The sequence below is a fragment of the Thalassophryne amazonica genome, chromosome 3, assembly GCF_902500255.1.
Source record: "Thalassophryne amazonica chromosome 3, fThaAma1.1, whole genome shotgun sequence".
NCBI lineage: Eukaryota > Metazoa > Chordata > Actinopteri > Batrachoidiformes > Batrachoididae > Thalassophryne > Thalassophryne amazonica.
This window is the reverse complement of record NC_047105.1, coordinates 123,470,640-123,494,610: the sequence shown is the minus strand read 5'-3', so window position 1 is coordinate 123,494,610 and position 23,971 is coordinate 123,470,640. Positions and strand designations below refer to the sequence as shown.

Here is a 23,971-nt window from a genome sequence, read left to right as displayed (position 1 = left end):
CGTTGCATGGCGAATGGGCAGGGGTGGCCTTGAACCGGGAACTTTCCACTCTGGAAACAACTGCTGCACCACTGGCCATAAACTTAAAAATATAAACACCTACCGACTCACCATCAGCTTTTCCTTTGTGATTACTTTTATAATCCAGATTCTGTGGGTCACAGAGCTCCAAGTAAGTGTAGCTGAGGAATGTTTGGAAAAGTGAAGAGCAGAAAGTGACTTTTTGTAACCAGATAGCAGTCACCTTTTTGCAATCACTTAAAAAACTATTTATATTTTTTTCATGTCTGTGACTTCTTTCGCAGTCATAGAAACTCCAGTAAAAGGTTAGAATTATTTATGATCTCAAAACAACTGTCGACCAATCATTTTTCTGTCTGTTTTAGCTGTGTATCACTCACATGTGGAAAATGGGCACTAGTTCTATTCTCTAGAGGGGTGTGATGCAAGACACATACAGTGGGGTAGAAAAGTATTTAGTCAGTCTCTGATTGTGCAAGTTCCCCTACTTAGAAAGATGAGAGAGGTCTGTAATTTTCAACATAGGTACAGTTCAAGTGTGAGAGACAAAATGAGGAAAAAAAAATCCAGGAAATCACATTGATGGATTTTTAAAGAATTTATGTGTAAATTATTGTGGAAAATAAGTATTTGGTCAATAACAAAAGTTCAACTCAGTACTTTGTAACATAATCTTTGTTGACAATGACAGAGGTAAAACATTTCCTCTAAGTCTTCACCAGGTTTGCACACACTGTAGCTGGTATTTTGGCCCATTCCTCCATGCAGATCTCCTCTCGAGCAGTGATGTTTTGGGGCTGTCGCTGGGCAACACGGACTTTCAACTCCCTCAACAAATTTTCTATGGGGTTGAGGTCTGGAGACTGGCTTGGCCACTCCTGGACCTTGAAATGCTTTTTACGGAGCCACTCCTTTGTTGCCTGAACGGTGTGTTTGGGATCATTGTCATGCTGGAAGACCCAGCCACGTTGCATCTTCAATGCTCTCACTGATGGAAGGAGGTTTTGGCTTAAAATCTCACAATACATGGCCACGTTCATTCTTCCCTTAACACGGATCAGTCATCCTGTCCCCTTTGCAGAAAAAAACAGACCCAAAGCATGATGTTTCCACCCCCATGCTTTACAGTAGGTATGGTGTTCTTGGGATGCAACTCAGCATTCTTCTTCCTCCAAACACGACGAGTTGAGCTTTTACTAAAAAGTTCCATTTTGGTTTCATATGACCACATGATATTCTCCCAGTCCTTTTCTGGATCATCCATATGCTGCTCTCTGGCAAACTTCAGACAGGCCTAGACATGTACTGGCTGAAGCAGGGGGACACGCCTGGCACTGCAGGATTTGAGTCCCTCACTGCGTAGTGTGTAGCCTTTGTTACTTTGGTCCCAGCTCTCTGCAGTTCATTTATTTTGTCCCTCCATGTAGTTCTGGGATTTTTGTTCACCATTCTCATGATCATTTTGACCCCACAGGATGACATCTTGAGTGGAGCCCCTGATCGAGGGAGATTATCAATGGTCTTGTATGTCTTCCATTTTCTAACAATTGTTACCACAGTTGATTTATTCACACCAACCCGTTTGGCTATTGTAGATTCACTCTTCCCATCCTGGTGCACATCTACAATTTTCTTCCTGGTGTCCTTCAACAGCTCTTTGGTCTTGGCCATGGTTGAGTTTGGAGTCTGACTGTTTGAGGCTGTGCACAGGTGTCTTTTATACAGATAACGAGTTCCAACAGGTGCCATTAATACAGGTAACAGGTGGAGGCCAGAAGAGTTTCTTAAAGAAGAAGTTACAGGTCTGTGAGAGTCAGCAATCTTGCTTGTTTGTGGGTGACCAAATACTTATTTTCCACCATAATTTACAAATAAATTCTTTAAAAATCTTACATTGTGATCTCCTGGATTTTTTTTTTTCCTCATTTTGTCTCTCACAGTTGAAGTGTACCCATGATGAAAATTACAGATGTCTCTCATCTTTCTAAGTAGGAGAACTTGTACAATCAGGGGCTGACTAAATACTTTTTTACCCCACTGTATCAGGGATGCATCTGGGAGACTTCCCTCGTGCAGGTGGTGTGCAAAGTGTGTTCTGTTAATGTGGATGCCTCAATGAAAATCAACACACAATGCAGTCATTGTGTTTCAGGACTTACAATTTAAATTGCTGATTACCTGTAAAATTCTACTGCTGTTGAGTTCAATAGTTGACCTTAATTTTCAAGGCTCCATAATTATTGTAGGTGCATGTCTTTGTTCAGCCAACATTATTTGTTTTTAATTCTGTACCAGATTTATGTGTAGGCTCTCAGTTGTCCAGGTGGTTTCCATAGTAGAGAAGCTTGAATCTTCGACTGGACTGGGTTGCTTTGGCATAGGTGAAACGAAGCAACCTTTACACAAAAGGTTATACCAGCACTGCAGAGAGGGCGCCAGTGGACCTCAGTCTGCAGTTCATCTCCACCTTAAAGACACTAACCACACGTTTGGGGACAAGGAAGTTAAAATATTAGCCAGAGAGAAGAAATGGTTTGAGAGAGGGGTCAAGGAGGCATTCTTTGTAAAACACTTGAAACCCAGCCTTAACCGGGGAGGGGGTCTGAGACACGCTTTATCCCCTGTTTACAATGGGGTACTCAGGTCAAAGGAGTTTCAGTCTTTTGTTCATGGTAATGAGTCATTCACGTCATCAAGGGAGCCATCAGAAAGGCATCCATCCCATTATTAGAGGGACAGCTGTCATGTCATTAGGTGTGCTAACTAGAGCACAATAGTTGCTAATTAGAGCTATTATTTAGTCACTAGCCTATAGCAGTCTGCCTCTCAGTAGGAGGGGTCTGGTTAGGTTTAAAACTCCAGCTTTTATTGGCTTCTGTTTTATTCGTCTCTACAAGAGTCAGACAGAAGTCAGACTTCCAGAGCAAGAATTTTACCTGAGGAAGCTTCTGCGATTTGAAGCAAAACGTCCTCGCATCAAGCAACCCAGTCCAATCGAAGATTCAAGCTTCTCTACTCTGTACCAGATTCTAAATCATTTCTTACAAGTCTTTAACTTGTACGGGCAATGATATAGCTGATAAAAATAAAACAGGGCAGGCTGCATCTGAAAAACGCAAGGTGGATTCATAACAGTTTTGATCCAGATTCAGGATTCTAGAAGCTGATGTTGAAGGCAGAACAATCCCTCCTAAAAATTGATCCATCCTGCCTTCATTGCGCATGCGTCATTTGGGACCACAGCAGCATGTCTGAGAATGACTCTCAAACCCAAAGTGATCAAAGGAATTAATGTGATTATTAACTATCAGATGAAAAAGTAACACCTCTTACATCAGTTTGAAGCAGAAACGAGGCCATTTTAAACAGAAACAAGGTGGTAATCGGTGAGTTGCTACTGACGCACTGAAAGGACGTTGGCGCAGCTGCTGTCACGCTCTGATCGCTTCCCCCGTCTTTTATTCTAAAATAATGATAAATTTATGAGGAAATGATTGTTGTAAAAAAGCTTCAGATATCTGTCGCTGAGATAGAGGATGACTGGAGTGCAGTTTTAAGCAGAAACAAAGTGATAATTGGTGCACTGCTACTGATGCTCAGAAATGACTGTGCTGTGGTCTGAAATGACGCATGTGCGGTGAAGGCAGGGTGGACCGATTTTTAGTGGGGACCGTTAACTCGGCGACACCGGGATCCAGCTTTGATGGCTCTGACATATGCCTCATTCGTCATGAAATCACACCATATTTGTTAAACAAAAAAGATCTGTCCCAAATGATCTCCACTATAAAACATGCATCAATGCCTACACTACCTACTAAACACTACAAAAAAATGTATTAATGCAACTCACAAACTTAGAAACCAAACACATGTCATTAATATATACAGTAAAAGAAACAACAAAGGCCCAAGGATTGAGCCCTGGGGCACACCACAAGTGCTCTTCAAAAATTCAGAATTTATCCCATCAGTATGAATACACTGATACCAGTTGTGCAAATAACCTGCTATCCAATCATGTGCCAGTCCCCTGATACCACACTTCAATAATTTATACAAAAATTAAGTATGATCTATAGTATTGAATGCTTTCTGTAAATTGAAAAAAACGAAAAAAACAAAACAGTATATTGCTTGTTTTCAGTTGCATTTGTTATATGTCCTACAAAATCAATTACAGCCAATGAAGTAGTACAATTCAATTATTCAAAAGTAGTACAATTAGAATTATTAAATGAGGGGGCGGTGACCATAAAACTGCTAACGTAATGCCACTAATGAGATTAAATTTCCCAATACAACTGCATTTCTTGAGCAGAATTTTTCTTTTTTTCTTGCCAAATGTAATCCTTCACATGTCCGGTGTCTGTGGCAGACATTCATTTGATGTCTTCTGGTCACCCACTGAGCTTGTTCCACAGTGAAAGGAGCTAAACAGGCTAGTTCTGTTAGCTTCTAGGTGCTGGCTGTAAACAGTGTAATTCCCAGGCTCCACAGTCAATCGCTCTCAGCATAAATCACAAAATGTCCCCTCTGTAGTTAAAACTAGCATAGTCCTGCATAAAAAAGCATTTTCAACACCTTAAATCCCACATGATTCAAAATTTCCATTGCTTTGGAAAAAGGTTTCTCCAGGTCTTAGCTGTTTTTCCACACTACCGAGAAGCTAAACAGGCTAGTTTTGCTAGCTCTTCAATAATGGATGTAAACATCGGATTGTTCAGGTAAAGTGTCCATCCGTCTCCGCATGAATCACAGAATGCACATCCCACAGCACGCCTGTTTGCCATTCCAATGTAACCCAAGTGCACACATATCTAATTCCAAATGTAAATTATTCCTTTCTTTCTGTCCACTTTGAACACTTGCTAAAATCACAAGGGGAACCCAATGCTACATCACATCAGTCAAGATTCCAGTGACATTCCAACTCTGAGTTTTTCAGGCAGCAGTTGAAATCATACTAAATTCTCAATGTTTACTGCTGATATCTCAAAGCTGAGATATCAGCTGATCCTTAGCTCATTTGCCATTTCATTTTTACCAAAGATATGCACTTTAAGGTGAGCCGCACCCTGCTCAGAGTACCGCTCTCATTGGACAAACATCTCTGCTATTTTGGCATTGTGGGATAACTCGCCCACAGGTTGAGCTACTTTCACCACCTGCTCAGCTCTCGTTTGAGCAACAACATACAGAATGTGTCTCTTCCCAGATTGATTTCTTTCAGTGCAGCTTCTTCTTCTGACTTTAACACGAAGTTAACACCCAAGTCCTTTATCGTCAACTGTAAATGGTAATCAAACCATTCCAATCATATCTTTCTGAACTCTTCCACATCAAACTCCACTGTGTCAGTGTACAATGTGCTTGAGCAATAACAGGTGAAGTTGCTCATAAACTTTAAGTTTCTTAAATATCTATTACGGCCACTCTTAAAACTTCAGTTCTCTTTCTAATTTTATCACTGGTAAATTTTAGAATTGATTTAGATGAGATATACTCATTATCTCACAGGAATATAATCACAATTATCTGGGAACTACTTTTCGCGCAGGAATTCATCAAGCACGTCGGCCGCGGGCGCATACTAACACAGAATACCCAGAAACTGGCTAGAAGTTTGGCCAAAATAAGCGTCCACTTTTAGCTTGACAAAGCAGGAAATGGAAGTTGTGGAAGCCTGGCACAAAATATAAGTAATATAAGTAATATAAATATAATATAATATAAGTGCATCTCAAAGCAGATGTTCTTATTTTAGGTAGTCCACCATTGAGTCTTTGATTACTTCAAAAACTTATAAAAGCAAGCTAATTGAAATACAGTGTCAGTCAAAATTTTGGACCCACTTTCTCATTCAACTGAATGAGAAAGTGGGTCCAAACCTTTGGCTGGTAGTGTACTATAACTTAAAGTGTGATGAGCTGTTTTTTTTTTGTTGTTTTTTTTTCTCAATGTTCTTAATGGTGGAAGTCTGGATTTTACAGTAATAACACCCATTCTGTTATGTAAGCAGGATTTGTCCTTTCCTGTCCCAGCAGGTGAACATGCCATTTGTGATGATTCCAGCTTTCCACCCAAGCACCCAGCCCCTCTCGGTCACCTCTGACCCCCAGATGACCTTGCCACTGCAGCCAATCCCATGCAAGCCAGGTCAGTCCTCAAACCAGTAGAAATGGTTCAGTTTTGGAAAAAGGTTTCTCCTGCTGTCACATAAAAATCCATTCTCAATACAGGGTTTATCTTGTGTTTGAACGTTCTCCAGGTAGAACTTTTATGTCGTGGTCACACTACACGACGGGGGGGGGCAAAGTGCGAGGCCCATAGGGCCGAAGCCCATAGGCCGGGGGTCTGGGGGCCGCTTTAGGCAGCCAGAAGCCATTGGTGTCTAGATAAGCTCAGATGCATTCTGAGCATCCAGAACAGTAATTTTAATGTTTTGAGAAGACCATAAAGTGGACACCATTTGATTTATGCAATTTGAAACTGTGGATATACTGTAAGTACTTTATTCTGAAAATAGCCAGCATTGATTTTATTAACATCCTGGTGTAAATAAGGTATCACCACATGTGTAGAACTCAAAAAATAATGATAGGTTGAGTTTTCATTAAAAAACAACTGCAATGTGGTAAAATGTATTCATAAATATGAAAGAACAGGCTCTCGATTTACCGATCGATCTACGTTCCGATCCTCACCTATGGTCATGAGATTTGGCTCATGACCGAAAGAATGAGATCGCGAGTACAAGCGGCCGAGATGAGTTTCCTCCGCAGGGTGGCTGGACGCTGCCTTAGAGATAGGGTGAGGAGCTCGGTCACTCGGGAGGAGCTTGGAGTCGAGCCCCTGTCGAAAGGAGTCAGTTGAGGTGGCTCGGGCATCTTTTCCGGATGCCCCCTGGACGCCTTGCTGGATAGGTGTTCCGGGCACGTCCCATTGGGAGGAGGCCCCGGGGAAGACCCAGGACACGCTGGAGGGACTACATCTCTCGGCTGGCTTGGGAACACCTTGGGGTTCCCCCGGAGGAGCTGGGGGAGGTGTGTGTGGATTGGGAGATCTGGGCGGCTTTGCTTGAGCTGCTGCCCCCACGACCCAACTCCAGATAAAGCGGAAGAAAATGGATGGATGGATGGATGGATGGATGGATGGATGGATGGATGGATGGATGGATGGATGGATGGATGGATGGATGGATGGATGGATGGATGGATGGATGGATGGATGGATGGATACTTATCATGAATTTAATTTTTGAAGTGGCACTAATGACAACACTCTTACTGAACATAATTTCCCTTGCATAGACTGATTTTGGAGATCAAGCAATAATTGCAGATGGGCTTTCTGAGGTCCCAGATAGCTTTTCTGATTTCCTTTTCTAACTTTCAGAATTTAGTAAATTAGCATATGGTCCATTGATACTTATGTGTAGACACTAGTCCCTAGAGGCAACTATTTTTGGTTTCAAATCTGGGCAAATGCAGTCCCAGAAAATTCAGAATGTGACAAACAAGAAACAGGTGTCATAAACAAGTCAATGCTGCTAAAATTCAAACTTGCAGAAACAAAGATACTATTCTGACATGGTTTTGCACATAAGACTGACATGGTTTGCACATAAGACTGGCATAGCATGTTTCAAGTACACACATATGTCAGAAGATGGGGGGGACATACCATATTCTGTCCCCCCTGGTTGAAAAGGTGGAGGGGGGACATGCCCCCCCTATCCCCCACCAAATTGCGCCCATGTACTAGATTGCCAAAATGGATTTTCCACTGTTCAACACAATCAATCAATCAATCAATCAATCAATCAATTTTTTTATATAGCGCCAAATCACAACAAACAGTTGCCCCAAGGCGCTTGTACAATGGACGGTACAAGTACCTTTGATGATATTAGGTCCTGCATCAGTTACTGAATTGTCACAGGAGTACTTATATGTAAATAGCTAACATATAACATTATATAATGAACAAACATGATCAAAATGCATTTCCTCACAAAGACTCACAAGTTTGTTTTCAAGCTACATGCTAACTCCAGATGCTAGCTCGCTAACTGAGCCACTGTTAGGGTCCCTTCACACATAGCACGAATAAGCAGGAATCAGTGCGAATCACAGCAAAACAGCCCGAAAGAGCACAAAAACAATGAGCCGACGTCGGGAGGGTCACACAGTCGGGCAAGCGCGAACAATCCTGCTGCAATGGTTTCGTGCACGAGCGTAAATGAAACACAGTGCGAAAAGCTGGAGCGTGTGTAACCACGTCGCACAGCTGCTGTGGAAAAAAATTTAAATATACATGCCTCCCGCGGAATTCGAACCTGCAATTTACTGACAGTAAATTTTACCACTGCGCTACAATCGCTGTCTCATTGCAGGAGAGTGAAATACTTAAAATCAACAAGGAGATAAACATATGTTTTAAAAAAGAGAAATTAGACAATGTATGGACACGCGTGTCTGGCTGGCCCGCAGCCTGCCAAAGTGCGCTGTGTGCGGCCACTGTAGCCTAGCGCAAAGGGGAAAGATGTTTTATGTATTTCCACGTGATGACAGCGGGCAAAGACACGCACCTCACGGAGGAAAGTTGTAAGTTCATGTCCTTTAAAACATGGTCCACATTCCCCAGCTGGGACATCCAGGAGCAGAGATCTCAACAACAACTGTTGTTTGCAGCCAGCCACACACCCCCGTCCGTTCAGCGCCCAGACCAGCGTGTCAGTCTGTTTCTGTGTTATGATGTCATTCATTTTAGTTATTTGTTATGTAATTGCGTATGTAGGCATTGTCATAATTATTTATACAGTATACCTGTCCTGGCAGTCTCTGTGTTTATAATGTGAAACATTGTGTGCACTGACCTGTCATTTCCAGCTGTCGGTGTGCTGTGATCAGCTGACAGGTACCTTTTGGATTTTTTTGCTTTTTGCAACGCCACACTCGTGGGGGCACTTAGACAGATTTCACATCCAGCTCAAAAGTGGTCATCTGCTGACTGTTTTTGTGCTGACAGCGTGAATGGCCACATATTTTCTAAGTGTCAAGTGAGTGGTGTTGGATGTTTGTGTGTGTCACCTTGAATTTGGCCGACACCTGGCGCGAGCGGGATCGAATGGGCTCTCACAGGGCACTCTCTATCTTTCAGCCACTGATGTGCGTGAATAACTGTAGCGACAGGTGTATGAGGCGTTGGCGGCAGCTCTGATTTTTCACAAATGGCATACAGTTCCTCCTTTGTGCGCTAGTCGGCTTCAATCGTGTTATGTGTGAAGGGGTCCTAACAAATGTACTATGGTATTAATAAGTTCACAATAAAAAGAACATATTTGTACAGTCATGTCTTGTATTACAACTGATTGCAAACTGTATCCATCTGTTTTACTCCAGTAGGGCTGTACTTTATAAAATTGTTACATGGTAAATGGACTGCATTTATATAGCGCTTTTCCATCTGCATCAGACACTCAAAGCACTTTACAATTATGCCTCACATTGACCCCGATGTCAGGGTGCTGCCATACAAGGCGCTCACTACACAGGGGATTAAAGACCTTGCCCAAGAGCCCTTAGTGATTTTCCAGTCAGGGGGGGATTTGAACCCATGATCTTCTGGACTCAAGCCCAACACCTTAACCACTAGACCATCACCTCCCCTAATGAGACCTACCTGCCTGCATGAGACAACTATCCATTTTGGGCAGATTTTTTTTTTACCCGAGGCCATGAAATGTGGCCATCAGGTATTGCAAAGGTGTTGTGTCCGTCTGTCCGTCCATCCGTCTGTCCATCTGCCTGGCTGTCTGTGCTCAGCATAAGTCCAGTCCTATTACTGCCAGGGTATTGAAATTCACAGGGAACATTCTTGGGACATAGATCTTGGACAAGTTCAAACATGGCTAACATTGACCTATTTTAAGAGGTATTTTAAGAGGTTAAAATGTCACATTCTAGTCCAATCTGTTGAGTTTTGCTTTTGAGTGGCAGGGGTGACAGCCAATCAGAGTAGAGCTGCACCGTGACGTCACAGGCTGGTAGCTAGCTCAAAACTCCTTTACTAATGTGTGTAAATATAACTTATTTGTCATATATTATGTAAAATATAGTGAGAAATACACACTTCTAAAACTGAAAATGCTGTTTTTGGAACCTAAAAACACCTCTGAAGTGATTTCCAAGACATTTGGAAGTTGGCGTGCACGCTAACTTCCACTAACTCAAAGCTAACTTCTGCTCTTTTCAATAGCTCATGTTCATTTATTATGTAAAAGCTAGCGACAAATAAACACATCCAAAACTGAAAATGCTGTTTTTTGTAACCTGATAACACACCTATTTTAACACACACACACACATATATATATATATATATGTATATGAGAGAGAGAGAGAGGTTTTCTGCATTGTTACTGAACATGTACAAATTGTATGTAAGACAAGGGATATTAATAATTAAACTGCAAATTATAAAGAACATAATGCTCATACAGCTGAGGGTATTTTAGCATTGTTATATTTTACTTTGTAAAAACTTCAAAAGTCATTAACATTAAGAAATCTTGTTATTGTATATTGCGGCATAATTGCATGTCAGAGTTCACAAATAACAAGCTAAAATTGAAATATCTTTGTAAATTATTTGTGTGGTTATTCCACGTATTAGAACAATATTGAGCACTCTGAGAAAATGTCTCATTTGAACCATGAAAAGCAACAGCAATGGCCATTTTAAATTTGTGTTATTTTCCATGAAATTTAGCAGTGATCAGTTCATCAACTATAAATATTTAGCAGATACGCAAACTACATTATTGAAGCATAATCCACACCGGAGTCTGTAGACTGTTCTGCAGTTTGTTATTGTTTTGTTTTTTTTTTAATAAAAATATAGCAGAATATTTAAAATATAAGAATTGATTCATGTCTGACAACAAGAATTTTTAACCCATTTATTGTGCAGAGAAGTACAGAAAATATGCTTCCAACAAAGAGGACTGCTCACTATCATTGCATTGTTTAAGTTACTGAAGCAAAAGTGCAAAAAATACCTTTATTTGTTAACTTAAATTTCTTTCATTTTATTTACCAGTGTCATCTTCTGTTATTATATTCTGTTATATTCAAGATTTCTCTGACTAGGAACACTCTTGGAATTGATTATATAATCAAAGATAAAATCATGATGTAGGTTATTCTTAATTCTTCTTCTTTTTTTTTTTAAATCAAACTTTATATTAAAGTGCATTACATGCAGTAATGATCATTTACTTATTGTCAGATTATGCTGATGCAAAAACGGAGTTTAAGAACAAATCATCACAAAATAATTAGTATTGTAGTATATTTATTTTTTAAATTTGATTTAAAAATTGTACAGCTGTATGATTGTAAACTCTTCAGGATTGGTGGTGATGTCTTAGTTTTGAGTTTGCGAAAAGTTGTCACGCTGCCATGTTTGAGAGAACCTCTTCCCTTTTGAGTCTTTTTGAAGAGAAACCTAACTATATTCGTCCACTTTAAATGAAGATCTACGACACTGGGAATGGAAAGGCATTGTTAAGAGTTCATGTGAAAAGTATGGCAAGCTGGAGGGCACAACGCTTTAGAAAAGCTTTTGTGCAATCTGTCTTTGACAAGTTTTAAAAGCTGCTTGTGGGTGACCTTATCTTTTTCTCTCTTTTCAAATCTAAAAGACAGAAGGCCAACCTTTAAAGCATTGTAGGTGGAATTTAAGGTTAGCCTTTCTTTTGCTTTATTTCAGCAAGTGTGTATTTTAGTGTGTTGACAGATTAAAAAACAAGTTGTGTGGAAGCACTCAGCTGTGATCAGAAATATGAAGCTATTTCTTCTTCAACTGTTTAATGGTGTGTTTACACATAAGCAAGACATGTTATGAATGTCATATTTGCATCATTCTTGGCACATTCCTGACATTTTTAATGTGACTTAATGCATCTAAATAGGTTTCTTAATAGTGCATGTTGGTGCGTGATATTTGTGATTTTCGTGGAGCATGTTTTTGACTGTCACAAAATCTTCCACGAATGTCATGCACCACCCTCATTTCGCTTCATGTCATGGAGGTCGCAACTGAGCATGTTGATCCGTCTTGATTAGTGATGATCCTTAATAGAGCGTGACAGCATTCTTCTCTGACATGTGCACAATTAAGCCCTTCTGCACCACATTCAGTTTCATTGCTGCAGTATGCTGAAGAAGGACAGTGATGCCAAGTCAGCTAAAAGTTTCGTTCCAATGCTCCTCAGCGAGTTCTTGCAGGCATTCCACCTGCTGCTGCCGTGCCTGATGTTTGGGAAAACGCATGAGACGAGAGCCACGTGAAGCCACACATCTGGCTCTCTCAGTCTCCTCCTCCTTTCTGCACCACTCCATGGCACAGAGCCCAACTAAGCATGCAGTCACCAAGTACTTCTGTTGTGGATTTTGAGGAGCAAACTGGAGCAATCCAAATTGTTCAGCAACTGACGGTTGGATGAATATGGGTGTGTGTATGGAGACAATTCGCCTCATTCACAATGTGACAGAACTTAACGATGCGATGTTACAGCGCGCAACAACACGGAACATTATTCTTGACCGTGCGTAATGGTTCCTGATAATTCTCCAGCAACATTTGCATTAATCGTAACAGGTTGCAGCAGTTCCTGAGGACACCTGACGCCTCTGCCTCAAATCATCACATTCGTGATCAGCGGCAAAGAATGTTTACTTCGTGGCATTCGTGACTTGCCGTCGTTATGTGTAAACACAGCTTAAGATGTAAAAAAACATAAAATCTCTGTCACCCCTCCGGGGGGAGTAGTATGTGTGTTTCTCGAGCTTGGGTCCCCTGCCAGAGGCCTGGGAGTTTGAGGGTTCGGCGCAATATCTTAGCTGTTCCTAGCATGGTGATCTTCTGGACCGAGACCTCTGTGCCTGGAATCTGCTGGAGCCACTCTTCAAATTTGGGGGTTACAGTTCTTAGTGCTCCTAATACCACTTGGACCACTCTGGGCTTTACCTTCCACAGTTGCTCCTCCAGTCCTTGGTACTTGTAGATTTTCTCGTGCTCCTTCTTTCTGATGTTGCTGTCAACTGGGATTGCCACATCAATCACAACTGCAGTTTTCTTTCTCTTGTCAGTCACCACTATCTGGTTGATTGACTGAAAACCTCTTGTCTGTCTAGAATTTGAAGACCCACAGGACCTTAACCCTGTCATTCTCAAATACCTTTAGTGGCATCTCCCATCGTGACTTGGGGACTTCTAATCTATATGCGGCAGGCACAGATGTTCCTGTACACAATTCCCGGCACTTGGTTGTGCCTCTTAGTGTACGCTGTCCCAGCTTGCATCTTGCATCCTGCTAATATGCATATGTCACAGATATGAACGAGTGAAGCTCTTCAGCATCTCACCGTATCATTTAGGTCCTTCTGACTTTTTTTAGTTTTTATTTATTTATTTAGAGTAAATGCTTCAGGGCAGCATTAGCATGGCTAAAACCTTTCAGCTTCTGAAAGACCCCCCCCAGTTACAGCCCTCTTAACCCCCTGCTGCTTTATGCATTTTTTAAAATGTAGATCTAAATTAATATTCAAACATTTCAGTTAGTTGACAGTAGGGCTGTACAATATGGCCAAATTATCATATCTCAATATTGTCATATCAATATGATATACAATATGACTATGATTTCACACAAAGTGCAGCAACAGTGAAAATTAAACATTCTTAAACAAAACAGTAATAATACTGCACTCATTTTGCACACATCATAAGGTTAGGATACAGTGCCCTCTAAAAGTATTGGAACACTTGGTATTTCACACATTTGACTTTGTTTATACCATTTTAAATACAAGAAATACAAAAAACATAAAGAATAAAAATTTTGAAAATTATCTTCCTCAAACTCAACCTGAAAGCAAATCTCTAAAACTTGATAAAACCTGTAAATAATAATCAGTTTTATTGCCAGTTTTCTTCAGACAACTCAGGGGATGGAAACATGAACATTTCCAAGTCAGTGAATATGTCTTTGACTTTATTTACATCAATTATGAAGAAATACGTTTTCTTTCACCAAAACTTCAAGTCTAGGCTTTCATCTCAGATGTACCTTCTGGCAAATTGTAGCTGAACTATCAGGTCATCTTTTTAAGAAAATCTCCTCTACACCACTTCATCGGGAAGCAGGATTTTATATTTGTAATTAATTTATATCAAGTTGTAGAGATTTACTTTCAGTTTGAGTTTAAGGAAGATAACTTTAGATTTATTTATCTAAAGTTGTGTCACTGGTGTGTCACTCAGACTGCAAAATTAAGAGGTTATTTAAAAATAAGTCCTTCAGAGAATAATATGAAGAGGTTACACAGGTTTTATACAGAACAGAGGAGTAAATTACCTGTATTTCTTTCACCCTGAGCGTCTTCACGTTATATCTCATGAATCAACAGCTTCCTGCTTGCTGTAAATCACTGAAACACGTGTATATATAAGGCAACCTGAATTAAAGGAGAAATGCTTTTAACAACCTGGACCTAAATTCTGGCATAAAATACGGCCATTTACTCACCAATATAACTTTGGTGTCATTTGGAGTAATTCAGGCGATGTTTTCTGTTTAAACTCTTAGTCAAACATTTTTCTTCTTCTACTATGGTGGATTAGAGCTTCTTGTGGTGGTACACAGCGCAAACTACTGTACAGGAGAGACCTAGCAGTCAATATATGTCACAATTTCAAAATGCAGCTCTTTTCAACCAAACGTGCGGTGCTGTGACATGTCAGTCATCTACACTCAACAAAAATATAAACGCAAGTGCACAGGTGTGCCTTAGACTGTCCACAATAAAAGGCCACTCTGAAAGGTGCAGTTTTGTTTTATTGGGGGGGGGGGGGGATACCAGTCAGTATCTGGTGTGACCACCATTTGCCTCATGCAGTGCAACACATCTCCTTCGCATAGAGTTGATCAGGTTGTCAATTGTGGCCTGTGGAATGTTGCTGGATATTGGCAGGAACTGGTACATGCTGTTATATACGCCGGTCCAGAGCATCCCAAACATGCTCAATGGGTGACATGTCCGGTGAGTATGCCGGCCATGCAAGAACTGGGACATTTTCAGCTTCCAAGAATTGTGTACAGATCCTTGCAACATGGGGCCGTGCATTATCCTACTGCAACATGAGGTGATGTTCTTGGATGTATGGCACAACAATGGGCCTCAGGATCTCGTCACGGTATCTCTGTGCATTCAAAATGCCATCAATAAAGTGCACCTGTGTTCTTCGTCCATAACAGACGCCTGCCCATACCATAACCCCACCACCACCATGGGCCACTCGATCCACAACATTGACATCAGAAAACCGCTCACCCACACGACGCCACACACGCTGTCTGCCATCTGCCCTGAACAGTGTGAACCGGGATTCATCCGTGAAGAGAACACCTCGCCAACATGCCAAACACCAGCGAATGTGAGCATTTGCCCACTCAAGTCGGTTACGACGACGAACTGGAGTCAGGTCGAGACCCCGATGAGGACGACGAGCATGCAGATGAGCTTCCCTGAGACGGTTTCTGACAGTTTGTGCAGAAATCCTTTGGTTATGCAAACCGATTGTTTCAGCAGCTGTCCGAGTGGCTGGTCTCAGACGATCTTGGAGGTGAACATGCTGGATGTGGAGGTCCTGGGCTGGTGTGGTTACACGTGGTCTGCGGTTGTGAGGCTGGTTGGATGTACTGCCAAATTCTCTGAAACGCCTTTGGAGATGGCTTATGGTAGAGAAATGAACATTAAATACACGAGCAACAGCTCTGGTTGACATTCCTGCTGTCGGCATGCCAACTGCACGCTCCCTCAAATCTTGCGACATCTGTGGCATTGTGCTGTGTGATAAAACTGCACCTTTCAGAGTGGCCTTTTATTGTGGGCAGTCTAAGGCACACCTGTGCACTAATCATGGTGTCTAATCAGCATCTTGATATGGCACACCTGTGAGGTGGGATGGATTATCTCAGCAAAGGAGAAGTGCTCACTATCACAGATTTAGACTGGTTTGTGAACAATATTTGAGGGAAATGGTGATATTGTGTATGTGGAAAAAGTTTTAGATCTTTGAGTTCATCTCATACAAAATGGGAGCAAAACCAAAAGTGTTGCATTTATATTTTTGTTGAGTGTATGTCCAATCAGATTTCAGGGGAGTCCAGTGCAACCCCACCCTGCTCAGAGTGCCGCTCTCATTGGACCCACATCTCTGCTATTTTGGCATTGTGGGATAGCTCGCACCCACAGATTGAGCTCGCTGGACTACTTTCACCACCCTGCTCAGCGTGCCGCTCTCGTTGGAGCAACAACATACAGAATGTGTCTCTTTGTAAATGGACTGCATTTATATAGCGCTTTTCCATCTGCATCAGACGCTCAAAGCGCTTTACTTTGTCCCAGATAAATCTCTTTCAGTGTAGCTTCTTGTTCTGACTTTAACACAAAGTTAACACCCAAGTCTTTCATCGCCAACTGTAAATGGTAATCAAAAAATTCCAATCATATCTTTCTGAACTCTTCTGCATCAAACTCCATCATGTCAGTGTTTACAACGTGCTTGAGCAATAACAGGTGAAGGTGCTCATAAACTTTAAGTTTCTTAAATATTTATTACGGCCACTCTTAAAACTTCAGTTATTTTTATAATTTTATTTCTGGTAAATTTTAGAATTGATTTACGTGAGATATACTCATTTCTCACAGGAATATATCACAATTATTTGGGAACTACTTTTTGCGCAGGAATTCATCAAGCACGTCAGCCACGGGTCCAGAACGAGAGCTTCCACTTTTAGCTTGCCATAAGCTAAGCTAGTGGCACTTGTGAGAGTGTGGTGCAACCCTGGCCTCCGCTCTTAGCTCCACCCGTGCCAGGAAGTGTTCAACATTTCCTGTTTCACTGTGGGCTCAAAATTTGGCACATCCTGTTTTTAGGGGCGGACCATTTGGTCTGCGACACCACTTGTATTTTTCAACCTGTACATTATAGCAAATTATAATTTTGAAGCCTAACTAGCAAGGCACATCCACATTTATCATTTAAAAGCTGGTAATGAAACCCCTGTTGAAAATGCAAACATAAACTTTCAAACCAGTTTTCAACATATTTTCACCATAACCATTTTGTAAATGTCTATTCAACATTAAAATCCTCCCTTTTTGAAGTCTAAATTAATGACAATAACATTTTTTGTTAAAACTAGCAGCATTTAAGTTACACTTTGAAACATCATTCTGGCTGTTGAGAGACACTCACACCACCATCAAATATGGCGTATATACTCATAAAGTTTACAAAAGGACTAAAAATAAATAAATAACACGGTACAGGATATAAAATAAATATAATAAAGTTATTTAAGCAACAATTTAAATACAACATGAATAATGTCTTTAAAGTGACTCAATTGGGAGAGTTTCCTTGAATCTTACCGGTAAATCTTTTCATAAAATAAAATATATAAAATAAAATAATATATAAAAAAATAAGAAGTGTTACTTGTTTTTGGCAAAGCCACATACAAAATTCATAAGACAGTTTGTTTTCTTCAAAACCTCTATAGTATAACTGACATCAATGCAACACGTTACAGGTAGTGGTGGCTGGTGCTAAAAAGTTTAATTAATTTTTAATTTTAAGGGGGGGGGTGCACCTTTGAAGAAAACAAAATAAACAAGCACTTCATATGGGCAGGGGCACCAGCAGGGATTTTGGGCCACATGAAAAGAAATCTTACTGGGCTAACCCCCCATATTATTTTGTCAGTATTATAATTGTATTAGGGGCCTCTCTGGGTCCCTGTCAATCATGAGCCCGGAGAATCCTTCTTATTCTTCCCTTTTTGGCACCCCTGCATATGGGATTGACACAAAAACAAATTAAATTCACAATACAACCTATTTTATTGCTGCCCAACCCCATTCAGAGACACTAATTGAACAGAAATTTTGTCCTCCTTTCTTTCTGGACTGCAAATTTCTCCGTGACCCTCTGATTAAAGTCCGTCATCTCCATCACCAGTTTCTTTTCCATTGACAGCGTGGCCAGTGCATTCAGCCTGTCCTGGTTCATGGTGTTTTTGAGAAAAGTTTTGATTCTTTTCAAGGTGAAGAAGGACCTCTCAGCTTCTGCAGTTTTCATGGGTGTGGTGATGAGGATCTGAAAAGACCTCTCCAAGATTATTTTCCATGAACAAATGGAAAAGGTCCACAGCACCACAGCAGGCCTTGAACACCTCCTTGCTGTAGATAAGACTGAACTCTGTCTTCAGCTTGCTTCAGCTGAGCATTGGGTTGGCCTTCAAGGTGCTGCTAAGGGCATCTTCAGGAAACATGGTGTGGTACTGTTTGAACCTGTCTCCCTGCAGCAAAGTGACACTGATTAGATGGTTTGCGTAGGAGAATCGTTCCCTTGTGTGTTCTAATATGGTCTCGCAGAATAAAAAACAGAATAAAAGAAGAATAAAAAAAATCTAGATTCTAAGCACAAATCTAATCTCATGTCATGGTTTGTGGTGGCTTGACCCTGAAGGTTGTAGGAGGCAAATGCAGAATCACAGACACAGGTGTTGGATTAAGAAAAATAGCTTTATCTGGTAAGCAGGCTATAGGTTTGGTACACAGGAAATCAGTCAACGTACTGGAGGTACAGGCAGGTAGCAAGCTGAGGCAGAGTCTAAAAAACAAGTACAGTTCCAAATACACAGCGACAGGTGTTCACAGGGCTGAGGCAGAGGCAAAGTCAAAAACGAGCAGCGTTCAGGGATTAGACGAGGCGGAGGTCGATTATACAGGCAAGGTCAGAAATACTACAAGGCTAAACAGGACAAAGGCGTGAGGGTGGAAAGTGCATAATGCAACAATCTGGTGCGGGACTGTGAGACTGTGAGGGCTTAAATACTAGTGGAATAATCAGAGTGTGAAATGAGGAACAGGTGTGCAGAGAGTGCTGGAAGGGGGCGTGACCAGGGAAGACAAAGGTAAGTGCAAGAGAGTGCAGTAAGGCAAAAGTAAAGTGAACTGGGGCAAGATAATTAAATGACAGAAAAACCAACGGTGCAAAATGTGACGAGCTTGACTAACCATAATAAATACGAACAAAACAGAGAGGGCCAAACTAAAACTAAGGTGGTGAGTCGAGGAGTGGAAAACCAGTGATAATAACTAAACAGAGAGGACGTGACACAGGAAAGTGAATACACTAAACATGACCAAACAACCAACGACCAAACTATTGACAGAATAGGAAATAAATGATGAACAAATCAAAATCAGGGACTAGGTAATGCATTGAATGACTAAACCATAAATAAATGATACACAGAATAAAACCGGTAACAAAAGAATTACACAAAGTACAGAAACAAACAGAACAAACCAAGACTTACATGACAACATATAATAATATGAAAAGTAAAACTGTAAAACCCTCAGTGGAAGCCTAGACCAAATAAGGGGAAAACCCAGACATGAACCCCAGGCTGGGGCAGATCCTGACATCTCATCCATAATTAAAATGATGCTTTAAACCTAAAGGTAAAACTATGCAATCCATTTCTTGTATATACTTACAGTAAAAAAGTACAAACAAAACAAAAACAAAGAAAAACAAAAAACATTAATTCACAAGCATGCACCACAAGAGGGCAGACTGCTCACACCGACCTATTCTCACAACAAAAATGGAGACTGTCGACCTGACTGTACTGATTTCTTTCTTGAATACAATCTCACCTCTTCTGTCATCCTCTGATGGTTCTCTGGACTCAGTACCCGACATCTCTTTGCTGGATGGGAGCTGCTGCTCTCCTCACTGCTTAGCTCAACCATCGAATGGAGAGAATTTCTGCAGATGACAAAATATTTACAAAAATAACAAAAAAATAAAGAGGATTCACAATAAAGGTAGAAAGTGAATCATAATAATAATAATAAGAAAATCAGTAATAATAATAACCTGATCAGTTGGATGTTGGAACTGCTGGATACAGCCATTAACATCAACCAAATCAAGGGTTTTCTTTTGTAGCTTGGCATAGAGGCATAAATGACAGACAACGCTAATTGTCCAGTCACATGAGGAAAAGAAACACTAAATCGGTACAATTCGCTGTCAATAAAGAAATGGGAGTGTCCAAGGTACAGTTCTGTGTGGCCCACAGGGAAAATTGAGACGGTCAATCAGAGAGAAGCATCAGGTCACATGGTGGAAAAAAGTTCAAGGCTTGGCATTGACTCCTTTTAGACCGGTGTCGCTGACCGAAAGGTCCCCTTAAAATCGGTCCCTCCTGATGACGCGGTTCACGGATTAACACCTTGTGAAAGATATCTGAAGCTTTTGTACAACAATCATTTCCACATAAATTCAGCATTATTTCATCATAAAAAGCAGCGGAAGCGATCAAAGCGCCACTGCTACACAAGCTGCTAGCTGATGCATTCACTGCGCGTCGGACATTTCAAAGCGTCATGGAATTTCGCCTCGCTTCTGCTTAAAACTGGCTTTAGAATGATTTAAGAGGCTTTACCTTTAACATCTGATGGTTAATAATCCCATAATCATTTGATTGCTTTGGTGTGAAGAGACTGAAAAAGGCGGACCGATTTTTAGGGGCGGACCGTTCGGTCTGCGACACCGGTGCCCCTCCGTCAATAAATGATGTATTCAAAACATTGTAGTTATTTATCCATACATTGTGAAACCCCTTTTATTAAATGATAGGTGCTGACAGACTATTATTTTATGGTAAAAGTACATGCTTATTCTCACTTTTTAATGTAATACAATGGCAATTTTTGCAATGTTTAGAGAGATTGTTTTTGAGATGTTGCTCTGTCAATTTTCAGAGAGGACAGCATCCCAGCGCCCCCTATTGACAACCGCCACAGGTTACAGATGTCTTTGTTACAGTGTTCCTAACTATGATCCTACAGCCACTAAGCACTGAGCAAAAACACAAATTCCAGAAAAACCAAGTGTCCGATCATGAGCATCATAACAATAAATGCAAATTCTTATTTGAAAATAATCCTTGAATCTTTTCACATTGCAGAGTTCTGGAGGTTTCTTTTTGACAGCATGCAGCTGACACAGTTCTGTATTTGTGGTATTTTATGTGAAACATTATATGCATTGAAAAGACATCTTTTGAAAACCAGATTTCTCCGACCAGTGAAAAATGAATTTGCAGAAATTTCACCACAAACATCTGTATCACCTCTGTTTAAAGCTGCAACCAACAAATCACCCATGTGATGAAAGAAATGTGCTTTTTGTGACACGTTAATAATGTAGCTGCATTTTCGATGGTTTAGAAGACGGTCAATTTTCGATTTCAATTTATTTTCATTTATATAGCGCCAAATCACAAAAGAGTTGCCTCAAGGTGCTTCACACAAGTAAGGTCTAATCTTACTAACCCCCAGAGCAGCAGTGGTAACGAAAAACTCCCTCTGAGGAAGAAGCCTCAAGCAGACCAGACTCAAAGGGGTGACCCTCGGCTTGAGCCATGCTACAGGCATAAATTACAGAACAATTCACAAAATGAATATACAGGAAAAGCTGTTGGTGCACAGGACAGGTGGGTCGCCAGTACAAATACCACACCCATCTCTGGATAGAGCTGCACCTTAAACAGAGAGAAAAAACAGAATCAGACATCAGAAAGACAAGAAATACAGTGGGGCCAAAAAAGTATTTAGTTTGTGTAAGTTCTCCTACTTAGAAAGATGAGAGAGGTCTGTAATTTTCATCATAGTTACACTTCAACTATGAGAGACAAAATGAGAAAAAAAAAATCCAGGAAATCACATTGTAGGATTTTTAAAGAATTTATTTGTAAATTATGGTGGAAAATAAGTATTTGGTCACCCACAAACAAGATTTCTGGATCTCACAGACTTGTAACTCCTTCTTTAAGACGCTCATTTGTCCTCCACCTGTTACATGTATTAATGACACCTGTTTGAACTCGTTATCTGTATAAAAGACACCTGTCCACAGCCTCAAACAGTCAGACTCCAAACTCAACCATGGCCAAGACCAAAGAGCTGTCGAAGGACACCAGGAAGAAAATTGCAGATGTGCACCAGGCTTGGAAGAGTGAATCTACAATAGTCAAGCAGGTTGGTGTGAATAAATCAACTGTGGGAGCAATTGTAAGAAAATGGAAGACATACAAGACCATTGATAATCTCCCTCGATCAGGGGCTCCACGCAAGATGTCATCCTGGGGGTCAAAATGATCATTAGAACAGTGAACAAAAATCCCAGAACTACACGGAGGGACCTAATGAATGACCTGCAGAGAGCTGGGACCAAAGTAACAAAGGCTACACACTACGCAGAGAAGGACTCAAATCCTGCAGTGCCAGGCGTGTCCCCCTGCTTAAGCCAGTACATGTCCAGGCCCGTCTGAAGTTTGCCAGAGAGCATATGGATGATCCAGAAGAGGATTGGGAGAATATCATGTGGTCAGATGAAACCAAAATGGAACTTTTAGTAAAAACTCAACTTGTCATGTTTGGAGGAAGAAGAATGCTGAGTTGCATTCCAAGAACACCATACCTACTGTGAAGCATGGGGGTGGAAACATCATGCTTTTGGTCTGTTTTTCTGCGAAGGGGAAAGGACGACTGATCCGCGTTAAGGGAAGAATGAATGGGGCCATGTATTGTGAGATTTTAAGCCAAAACCTCCTTCCATCAGTGAGAGTACTGAAGATGCAACGTGGCTGGGTCTTCCAGCATGACAATGATCCCAAACACACCGCTCAGGGAACAAAGGAGTGGCTCCGTAAAAAGCATTTCAAGGTCCTGGAGTGGCCAAGCCAGTCTGCAGACCTCAACCCCATAGAAAATTTGTTGAGGGAGTTGAAAGTCCATGTTGAACAGTGACAGCCCCAAAACATCACTGCTCTAGAGGAGATCTGCATGGAGGAATGGGCCAAAATACCAGCTACAATCAGGGGACTGACTAAATACTTTTTGGCCCCACTGTACAGTATAATTTGCCAGCATTAAACAACAAGAAAAACAGGAAATACTAAGGTGATCGCCGGTCACTAGCACTAAGCTTCACTAAAGACCCAGAATTTAGGTAAAGTTGAGGCCACGGCACGCTCTGTTTCCTAATAAAATGAATTAAAAGAGTAAAAAGCGTAGAACTATACTATGCTTGTATGCTAGCCATATGAAAGGGAAAATAAGTGCGTCTTAAGTCTGGACTTGAAAGTCAGATCGATATCACCCAGTTTTCAACCAAAGATCAAGGTGGAAGTGCATGCAGATGTAAGAATGAATGTCTTGGCTGTATGTGCTGTCAATCTTATTTAATGATTCATGTCATGTGCACAAAGTAATTAAACTGTGGGAATGTGTTGCGTGACAAACCAAACCAGACCAGAACAAGAATGCATTTTATGTCGCCTGCACTCAATAGCATTTTGAGACCTTTATTTTTTAGTTTTTCCCCACTATTCTGGGGCTTTATGGGTGTGCACACCTTTATGTGCACATTGGAGGTCAGGTCATTTCAGGGCACATTGTATTTTTTTTTCTTCTTCTTTTGGTTCCTCTTATTTTGGACTTAACAATGGAAGCATGCATCTCCAACTGATACAAATTCTTTATGTGGACCAGTGAGTGTGTCATTTCCTGTTTCACATGCAAATGTGTATTGTTTGCCTGTCTATCATCGCTTATATTGTTGCGAACAGTGCTATGAAATAGTTTTTGCATAATTTTAAGTTTGTCTTGCCCAACCCTTTGTGGCGCCTGTGCATGTTCCCAAACCTGCTTTGATCTACATGCAAAATAGCTAAGTAAGTTCGATTGGTGTGCCATTGTGTTTTCAGTTTAAGATAGTTGGC

General features: G+C 40.9%; 1 protein-coding gene across 1 annotated transcript in view; it reads left to right on the top strand.

Moving 5' to 3' along the window:
- LOC117507537 (transcription factor SOX-13-like) overlaps window positions 1-23,971 on the top strand; it is a 265,912-nt gene that overhangs the window by 145,684 nt on the left and 96,257 nt on the right. Inside the window, 1 exon segment of the mRNA XM_034167405.1 lies at window positions 6,069-6,180. Coding sequence (XP_034023296.1) covers window positions 6,069-6,180 — 112 coding nt within the window.